The following is a 10,869-nucleotide window of genomic DNA, read 5'->3' as shown; positions in this document are numbered from 1 at the left end:
CTAGGAGAAATGCTGCTTTCTTAGATTTTTAAGCACCCTAGGTATGTACGTAAGTTAGACCTGTAGTAAGGTTAAGTCATTGAGTTATAAACTACGTGGAATGCTGCTAAGTGTTTTCTTTGCTAAGTTGCTAATTTTAACTTATAGGTTAAATGCTGTTAAATGTTATTCCTCTCTTAAATTGTTAAGGTAAGGTTGTAAGTTGAGTTAGGTATAAGTTAAGTGTTATTCCTTTGTTAAATTGTTAGGTTTAAGGTATAATTTAAGTAAAAGTACTCTTAAATTTGAGTGCTGTTAAACTTTTAGGCTGTATTCCTTTTCATCTGTGCTCTCACTGTCCTTTTATCACAAGCACCTAAACACACACACACCCACCCACATCCTCTAGATAGTTCTCAGTTCATTTCTGTTTGATTGTCTGGATTTTGTTTGGTTTTGTTGTTGCTTGTTTTTCCTTAGTGTGCTTTAACTGTCCTGTAAGTAGCAGACTGAATCTTGCCAACGAACTTTGTTGTGCTGTTGGTTGATATTAAATCTGGTTTTCACTGATACTCTTGCTGTTGATTTTTTTAAGTGATCTCAAACACTCGTTTGTAACACTAACTAAAGTATCCTTGTAAGCATTTGTAAGGTAGCAGTACCCAGAAATTAAACAGCCTGAAATGTAACTCCTCCTTATAACATACCTAAAAAATAAATAAATGGATACAAATTCACAGCCCACAAAATGCTATAAAGCGAATGTATTTCTGTATTTTGCTGATGCCTTAAGTTTTAGCTTACATATTTTTCAGATTCTGTGCTGCCTAGGTGTGTAGCTTTGAGATTCATGTTAAGTGTTAGTAAGCTCTCTTCACAGAGCAGGTAGACAAAACAATCCTTTTCCAGCTGGAGACCAAGGACAACCATTACAAGTTTCAGGCCAAAAAAGCATAAACAACAGTGGACTGAAGAGAGAAAACAAGATGGATGGGACTTCATAATCTGAAGCTGTACGTGGACAATTAACCCCAATGTGCAAATCGATAAAAGTGTGAAACCTTGTGACCATTTTGAGTACATCTTGAGAGTGGCCCTGGCCAGGCTCTTGTACTGCCAAAGGTGTATCCTTTTAAGGACTTTTAATAAATACCTACTTTATTCCCTTAGCTCTGTCTAGCCTCTGTTCCAGAGCAGCCTCTGAAGGCATCATACCACCTAATCTTAAAAAAAATAAAAAACTAGGGGCTGCAGAATAGCATGGCAATATAGTAAACTTTTGTCACTTTAATCCCACAAAACCCAAGCACAACAAATCATCATTTGTAAACTTGTCACAGTTAAACACATACTTATAAATGCTTAGTCTTTTGGAATCTTTACTCACAGTTCTACAAGCCTCTACTTCTTGATGCATCTTCTCAACTTTTTTGTCACACTCAGACTGTATGGCTTTCTTTTGCAGCTCTAATTCTTCTAAGGCTAGAGATTCTTGCTGCTCTCGCTCTTGAAGGACTTTTAAGCACTCACTCTGATTTTTTTCCTGCATGAAGAAGTACAACTAAACAATAAACTATAAACATAGTCATCACACCTTCAAGAACATTGTGATAGGATATTTTCAAGTTGATAGGAGTCATACACTTACCACCTTTATTTTCTACACAAAAACAAATGGAGTTTGTATTCAATTTGTGAAAACATAACTGCAATAAATCACTTCTTTTTTTTCTTGGAAACCCCTTGTGATAGATGAGTAATGTGATGATTGGCTCTCACAATTAACAGACAAATATCATGTACATAGGCTAAGAAAAGTTTATAGATTTATAGTTATGTTTTACCCCCTGTGTTGCTAATCAAGAGACAGCCAGGGTTGGGACATTTGGGAGGGTCAGCCTGTTACTATGGCGACATCTGCCCTCCAATCAGGATTTGAGGAAGTAAACTCCATCACTGGACAGTGAAGAAGGAGTCGATAGACAGAATTGTGGGAGGGGCTAAAGGGTTAAAAGGCAAAACCTCCATTGTGTGGGTGAGCACATGGTGGTGAAAATCCTTTGCTCCTGGTGCAATAACATTTTCTCTATTCAGTCTTCTGTTGTATTTTTGATAAGGCTTAAATAAACTTTCTAAATTTATGAAAAGTGAGTAGCCACTTCTCACAATTTTTGGGGGCTCTCCCTACAATAAACACTTCGCCCCAGTGTAGCTAGGAGTTTTTAAAAAGAGGTGCGCCCATGCCATAAATTTGGCGGAGTCTATTGGACACTCCCAGAGCCACCGGTGGTCGCAGGCTGAAGCCCACAGACAACAGGAGGCTGGATAAAGAAAACACAGGAAGAGGGGTGAGTCATAACTATTTTTGGCCAGAGAATTACTCCGTAATTCCAGCACAGGAAAGTGAACTCCACACCAGTACTATACCAGACCTGTCCTGGTCTGTTAAGAGTTTTAGGATACTGGGCGGTTGGAGGGAATGGCGGGACATGTGATGAAGACGAAAGCGAGGATTTCCCCCGTGGCCGGTGGCCATGGGGGAATCATCGCACCTACCCTGTCCACCGGGAGCCAACAGCACCCCTGCCAGCTGTGACTGTAATGACACCAAAGGGGAAAGTGCCACAGCCAAAAGGCTGTCACTTGCTCCCTGGTTCTGTTTGTTGTTAATGCCCAAGCTGTTGTTGTTTGTTTGTTTTAATATATGTACTAGTAACGAACTGTTATTCCTATTCCCATATCTTTGCCTAAGAGCCCCTTAATTTCATGATTCTAAAAATTCGGAGGGAGGGGTTTTACATTCTCCATTCCAAGGGGGCTTCTTCTGCCTTCCATAGCAGACACCCGTCTTGTAAACCAAGACAGGAATAAAGTCTGTTCTCACTTGATTCCACTGCTAAGATATTTTTAAGCTTGTTTCTTACAATTAAGGAAGTAACCCATGAAACAGGTAGAAAAATTTACTCAGGACAGGGCTGTCAAAGTCTCTCAGTTCTAGTCACTATCCGTCATGGAGGGGCACAAAAACCAATACACTATTTGTAACAGCTATATACAGATTATATATATACAGATATGTTACATATATATCAATATTTAGGCAAAATTACATAATTATCTATAGTGGATTACAGTTCATGAAAAAGTGCAAAGACTTCCAACAATTCTTCCCAGTTTGATCTCTAAGAAAATTATTTTTCTGATGTCAAACACTATGAATAGTTAACCCTGTTCACATAACACAATACAACCAGACATAACTATACAAACACTTTTCAAACAGCCTTATTTTTTGTATTTCTTTTACTCTAGTTCCTTGGCCTGACTGCCAGTGATACATAGAAAGATATTAAAAAAGCAAGTCTAAAAAAAAAATCAAAAAATAAATAGTTTCCACAAGATACAGCTGTTACTGAGGACTGACTGTGATAAGTTATCGTTACTCCGTCTGGATCATTGCAGCTGCTTTCTTTTCATCTTGCTGAAGTCTCTGAGCTACTTGACTTTTGGAAAGCACTCCTTTGAGCACTGGAGGACTCTCACTGTGGAACAGTGTCAACTCAAGACTTCTAATCCTCACTTCTAATCAACTCACACTTAGAGAAATATCTTTTTATGCATTTTAGGTTTACTTACAAGAGCTGCCTTCATCTTCTCCTGAAATACCTTTTCTTGAGCCTGTAATCTCTCATTTAACTCCTGATCTTTGGTAGCCAGTTCTTTTTTATGCATTTTTTCTAGTTCAGCAACTCGTTCCTCTGAAGATTTCTGTGAATCAAAATCAGAAAAAACTGATTTCAATATATTAACTAACAAAACACTTTCTATTTTTCCTTAATACGAAAATAGTGCAGACAGACAGAAGAAACTGGAACCATCTCTTTGCTCCCTTTGAATAAGTTATGATCACTTGTAATGCTTAATATTAAGTGCTGACAGTTCTTACTTTCAAGCTTGAAGTTATCCATCTTCCTTCTCAAGTCTTTCATAATTGTACTAAAGGAAACACCACAGTTTCTAAAGACTCTTCTTCTAAGGCAAACGTGGTGTTTTCAGTTCAAACAAGATAATACATTGGAAAAGGAACTTTTTTGTAGCCTTCACAGTATTCTTATTTTATGAGCCAGAAAGTCAAGTGGTGACAGTTACCTACAACCTACATACATGCTTTATTTAAGAATAATGTAAAGCATGTCAGTGGTCACTTTAAAGCATCAGTGTATTCTCTTACAAAAATTAGTACCATCGTGAATGTCATTACAAGAACTGTAACTTTTGTTCAGTGTTCAAATTTACAGCTTTGCAAGGCATGTGAAGTGTTCCAGCAATTCCTATCTAAATACATCATATGTAGCAAATTATAGAAACTTTTAACTCACAAACAATATGGCAACAAGTTCTTAAACATTTGCACATACTCAGCTAGGATAAGGATCAAAAATTAAAAGTGATTAAAACCCAAGGTCCTGGTGGAGATGTGTGAGCTTCCTGCCATTAATGCCTTCTTGTCTCTGTTTAAAGTCTCAAGTATACTTCTCATAAACAATTTTATTAAATACTGTGAAGCAAAGAGTAGTACTATTTATTTTTACATGCCATTAATGAACTGATTTAAACTGCTGAAGCAAAAACTTCATCTGTTTTTCATTAAGTAAATCTTTAATCACAGAAAATAATTTTTATGGGTTTTATTAACATATAACAGAGTTATAACAGAGTTCTGTCGTACTGATATATTTTACAACAATGGCTTAACTGCAATAAAGTTTTTACCTTCATAATCTCAACCACCTCTTGTTTTGCTCTGGTTAATTCTCGCTGAAGATTTACTCTCTCTTCTTCACTTGCCTTTTCTACTGCTTTAATTTTTTCCTCCATTTCTATTTGCAGTTTTTTCCGGGCTTCCTCTGTCTTTTGGGCAATACTTACAGCCTTCTCAAGCTCTTCAAAAGCTGTGAAGAAAGAAAAATGTATATGATAATTGAGAAATATCTATATATTTTGATAGAAAAATTTCACAAAAAGAGAAGAATGAACTAAGGAATTCATCAAGAATTCATATGCTTATTTTCTAGAAAGCAAACAGAACTGACAAATAGATGTGAATTTCTTCCAGTACATCCCGTAGCTTCTATTTCTTTGCCTAAAATCACTATAAAATACATAAACCATATTAGTGAATGAACTATAACACTCCTCTTCTGCCTATACCTGCTGAGTAAACTTTGAAGAAGTGGAAAATAGCTGCACAAAGAAACGTAATTCACACTAAAACAAGCAGACAGAAACAAAACAAGAATGACTACTATGCAAGTCAGTTATTAGTGGGTCATGGAGAGTTTCTGCTGAATAGAATACCAATAATATCAGGCACTTTATATATCTAAGAGTAATTCCAAACTGCAAAACCCAGAGAATCGTTTCTTTAAACTGCGTTTTAGAGTCCACAGAGATGGCTTTGCTAATTTCATTATCTCACTATTTACATTTAATGTACACTTCTATCAGTGTAGGAGCTGACTGTCTGGCACTTCTAACTTCACAAATAAAATGTAAAAATAAAAAAATTAAAAGTTAAGAATTGCTCCTAGAAAACTTGAATAGTTTCAAAGTAAGTTGTTTCAAAAGAACACTCAAGCTGCAGTGTTGAGATTTATTTACTGTTGCTCAGGATGCACAAATCCACTTGAAACACATTTTAATTTACAAAACAGAAGCAATAATTCTACAGCTTCATCTCATGCTAAGAAGAAGTATTCTAACATGCTTTATTCACTTCACAGATGATAATTTAGATATAAAAAGAAAGCAAATAAATTCCAGTATTGTGAACATGTTTATTTATTCAATACCCCTAAAACTCACTACCACTGATGTAAGAGTCTATACAGAATTATAGAAGACTAGAGTTCAATCACTGTTAGGGAAATCTCTTTTCCTGAATGGATCACAAATGTGGGAAACTGTGGAGGACGGTAATCCAGCTGCGGAAAAGCTTACCACGCACCCCTGGAGAGACAGCCCTTAAACAACCTCTGGTCATGGAGGAAAAAAGCCTTCCCCAGAATGCATTGTTGTCGTATGTTGATTCTACGTATCCCATTGGCCCTTCCCCTTTGTTCCGCCCCTGTACCCTCATCTCATTCATCCTGATCTTCTGCCCCACACCTTGCTATCCCTATATAAACCCCTGCTCTCTCTGACTAAAGGACTTCTTTATCCCTGGAACCCTTCACAGTAGGAGCTCAATAAACACCCTCTGTGCAACCCCATACGAAGACTCTGTCCCTTCCTTCAGCGTCACTCATTGCTGAAATCACCCAAGAGCTGAAATCACTTGGCAAGAGCCAGACGTGCCTGTACACCCAGGACGTCCTCTTAAAGACGCTTCTCTGGGAAGGCTGCAGCACTCTACCATCTCCGCCCACCATGACAGAAACCCCCTGCAGCATAATAGAAAAATTCAGTCTCAGAACATCCTACTACTAAGTTAGCATTTAGCAGAACAGAATTTTGGCAATTACCTCTGTAAAATTCAAAATCACAATGCCAATATCAAAACTGTAATTTATCAGAGCACAAGCCTCTAAAAGTATATTATTCTATTATACCCTGGACTACTTGGACTTTATTTTGCAAGGAAACAGGAAAAAAAACCAAACTTCTGAAGTGTTATTTAGTATGCTAAGCTTTTTTCCAATAAATTCTGTTCCCAAAAGAAAATCATAATAGACTCTCACATCTCTAGTTTTATTGATTCATCATTAGTTAGTAGGCATTGCTTAAGGCAATATAATAGCACAGCAGCTATTGCAATCTTTGCTTTTTTTGAAATTATCTTTAATAACATTCAAGCATGTATTTGAGAAGCGAGCAATAATTTCCATTCCACATTCCATTACAACATCAAAAACTGAAGATTTTAACCACAGTCTATACTTTTGAGGCAGCGCTGCAAATATGTTTTCATGTAACTTAATTCCATAAAATTGGATTCACCCAAATTCTGACCTTCTATGGAATTTTCTTGGTTTTTGAGGAAGCCTTTTTCTGACTACTTACAGCAACAATCATGTTTTAAGGCAAAATGGGGTTGTTATTGGTCCTGGCAATACCAAAGCAGACCACTGTATCCACTCTTCCACTTCTGGTTCTGCTTAAATGCTAAAACTATTACAAAAAATTAAGATCACTAGAGATTATTTCAAGCAGAAACAATCTAAAATGTAATATAAGCATGCACGAGGCTTATTGTTCCTTATTTTGCAGTTCTTCACAGCCCTATGAAGGCATTTTGCCACGTGCCATCTACAGGACTCAAGTTCTCCCCCCTTGCGACACCAGGCAGAAATTGATTATGAATACTGCAGAATAATGCAAAACTGTGTTTGGATAATGGTAATGACTTCCCTGATGCTCCCCTCAGTCCTAATAAAAGCAAGCCAAGCAAAACTGGCAAAGTCATTCAGTATTACAGCATCATATTTTTTCAAAACCAAACAAAAGCCGAACCAAACAAGCAAACAAAAATATAAAACAAAACAAAAATCCACCCCACCCTGTGGACCTTTGCCAAGTATAGCTGGAAACTAAAGCCTGCAAGTAGAACATTGAGTTATTTCACTTTTCCATACACAATTTCTGATTCTTGTTCTGAGCATCATATATGCTATTTTCATTTGAGATAATGTTATTTTAATTTTCATTTATTTTCATTTGTATTCTCTTTCCTTCTGCAAAAGGAAAGAGAATACATTTGCCATAGCCCACAGATCAGCCAAAGAGAAGATCCAGGTTCACAACAGGATTGACTACTGATATGGAATTGCTGAGAAACATGCAGTACAAAAGTTGCATCACCATAATCACAAGCAGGATACTAATACAAAAACTAGACAAAAGCTGATAGTTAAAAAGCCAAGAGGGTATGAAAGCACAAAGAAGCAATACTTCACAAAAACACAGCTGGATCTCTAAAAGTTAAATTATATGCATCTCAGGCACATTTAGCCCTTAAGCAAAACACAGTATTTTCAATCAAAGTAGTTAATTCTAGTGTAGCTGGATACAATCAAGTTTCAAACCAGCAGAGGGCTAAACTATCATCAAGCAGACAGAATGTGGTTTCTACTATCACTGTTACTTTTAATCTTTGAGAGATTCTAATTCTTTGTATCAAAACATGAAATAAAGTCCATGTTTTTATTTAAATATACCTACTCTGAATGTAGAGTAAAGGCACTGCCTCTGCATTCTTCTCCAGCCTGCAGAACTCTGTTCAGGGAAGATCTTTCAACCAAGTACTGGTTGAATGAAGTCTCACAAAGGCACATGAGCAAATCAGAAGTAGAAACAAGCACACCAACAGAGTCTCAGGTTCGTCTTGCAAAATGCCATTCATGTGACAAAGCCAGACAAACTGAAAACTGTGCAGTAGGTAAGTCACAAAAAATTAGTCTGAGCAGAGTTTAAGGAGTGCAAGGTTTGCAAACCTTTTTTTGTTACACAACATGTGGTGGACAGTTGACTACTTTACCTACACCACTCCAAAGTACCAGTCTCGGTTCCCTTCACCTTGCCCCTCCCACCCAGAGTAACACTTTGCACTGCAAAGCCTTCTGGTTTCCTCTGTGGTGCTGCACACCTTTTCTCTTTGCCTAGAGTGCCTCCTGGTGCTAAACGTTGGGAAGGAAGCAAACCAGCTTTGTAAACTGGCTGGTAAAGGAGGGATTCACGTTCAATTTCTGAGGGCTGAGAGCAGGTATCAAGTGCAAATTTTGGAAAAAAAAAAAGGTTGAAATCATTCCTATAGCTAATTTTTGCATCTAGGCAGGATTTTAAATGCACAGTCCAAGCCTTTTTTTTTTTCACTGAAGAAAGGTGCAAAGCATATGTTAAATTAAGCTTGCAAAAGAAAAGCTGCCTACAAATAAGATTTGCTTTCTAAAGACTTTGTTTGCTCATAGACTATTAGTAAGTCAGTATCTGCATCCTGACAAGTCAGAAAGTACTTACGCTAGGTCATCTCAAGAGGAAAAAACTTAAGTTTAGCTGGAAATTTACAAATATTAAAAAGATCCTTGTTGCAGTAAAAAAAGAAATGTGCTGCAGTTACCTCAAGTAGAAGTGCCTGAGAAGCACAGGATTTACTTTTTAGAAACCAGTTCAAGTACCCAAAGTGTGATGTAAAAAAACCAGTGCCCTTACCCCAGTCCTGTTCATACAAGGCTTGGGGAAAGGCACCATGATTCACTTATTGGCATGTGTGGATGCACAAAAACAAGAAGCTCTGAGAGATTTCAACATAATGTACCTCTAACTACAAAAAGAACATAACTGGGGAGACCAAATTACAGTTTATACTGTTCTGTACACAACAAAAAATAAGCAGACATATCTTTTCATGATTTCATTGCACAAAAATGTATTCACATTAAATCAAACTCTGGAGCAATTCACTAAAGTCCTGATTTACAAAGAAAAATGCCAGAGATGTAACGGTAGGCAAGATGATAGGGAAAACTATACCACTTTTTAGTCTCCATGCAGCACTACAAAAGTAAATTTCAAGTGTATTATGCTTATCATTATTTTACTATAACATAAATGAAATGAACATTTCTACTTCACTCCATTGTTTCAGTTCTTCACTAAACCATTATATAGAAAAAGATGTCTAGAATTTAACAGTCTAGATGCAGTTCTGTGCCACGTGGTCTACGATGACCCTAGCAGAGCAGGGAGGTTGGACCAGATGACACACTGTGGTCCATTCCAACCTTACCAATTCTGTGGTTCTGTGAAAGTCACCTTATATTAACTATCCAAAAACTAGAACTTTAAATGTTGACCTCAAATACATGAAATTGACCAATTCATAAAACCATTACAACTCAAAGGCTGAGGCCTAAAAAGCAATTTCAGGCTCTCCTGGTATGCAAGGTAGTTTCTCAAATAATTTAGTTCAACTGTATTGAACCACACCAACACTGTAGATTACAATACTTTTGGAATGCATTAAGCCCAGGATGTAATAGAAAAATCTAATAAAGGTCACCATACAATTCCATCTTAAAAGCAGTCTTAACTAATTTTCCAAGGGTTCCAACAAACATATGTGCATGCTTAAAATACTACAATATATAAATGTACTCAAAGGTAAAGTTGATACTTATGCACTGTAAAATCAACCAAAGTACTTAAAATTTTTGTTTAAAAAAGAGCACATTTAACACACAAATCTTCCCCTCGAAAAGCGTAGTGTACTCAATACAACATTCATTCAAATTAAATTACTTCTCATTACAACAGAAAGTTTTGCAGTTGTCTACAGAATTTCTAACCTGATTTCAGCTTCTGGCCAAACTTGAAGAAATTACTGTATTAATTAGCATGTGTGGATAGTACATTAATAATTCATAATTGTTTCTCCTGCCTCAAGAAACACTATTGCATACAACTGTGATAATAACTTCATATCTACAGAAGTATTAAAAGATTCTTCACCTTCTTTTTTTTAATCACGAAGAGCTTCCTAGTCTCCCAGTACCAAACAAAATACAACTTTAGTAGGACTGACTGACTTCTAAAGTATGAATTTTCAGAACTAAAAAGACACATGCAACCTTGAAAGGGTAGGAGAGGAAGGCATCTAATGAAAGTGTTTGTTACATTCACAAGACAATGTTCCAGCTGGTTTTCTGCATTACAGCAGAATGATCTATCCAAATTAATCTTTAAAATTCCAAGTTCTAATCTAAATCTATATAGATTTAAAATAAACCACTATGAACTGCATTGTTTGAACTCTTCATTGCTTTTTAGAGAAAGTATGTGTAATATTTTCTTCAAAGTAACACCTGAGCTTCTGCCTAAAGAGTGAGCTTCTTT

General features: G+C 36.6%; 1 protein-coding gene across 8 annotated transcripts in view; it reads right to left on the bottom strand.

The window, feature by feature from the left end:
• Window positions 1-10,869, bottom strand: part of GOLGA4 (golgin A4) — a 73,249-nt gene that overhangs the window by 27,671 nt on the left and 34,709 nt on the right. For all 8 annotated transcript variants that reach the window (XR_005952820.1, XM_041406306.1, XM_041406302.1 and 5 more), the window contains 3 exons: window positions 4,753-4,931; window positions 3,616-3,747; window positions 1,367-1,522 (listed from right to left, as the gene is read on the bottom strand). Coding sequence is in view for 7 of the 8 variants with exons in the window: in XM_041406306.1 (XP_041262240.1) it covers window positions 1,367-1,522; window positions 3,616-3,747; window positions 4,753-4,931 (467 nt within the window). In the remaining variant the exon portion in view is untranslated. The remainder of the gene's footprint in view (window positions 1-1,366; window positions 1,523-3,615; window positions 3,748-4,752; window positions 4,932-10,869) is intronic.

Source organism: Onychostruthus taczanowskii, unplaced genomic scaffold (genome assembly GCF_017590055.1).
Source record: "Onychostruthus taczanowskii isolate IOZ18803 unplaced genomic scaffold, ASM1759005v1 scaffold247, whole genome shotgun sequence".
Taxonomy (NCBI): domain Eukaryota; kingdom Metazoa; phylum Chordata; class Aves; order Passeriformes; family Passeridae; genus Onychostruthus; species Onychostruthus taczanowskii.
This window is presented reverse-complemented; position numbering and strand designations above follow the sequence as displayed.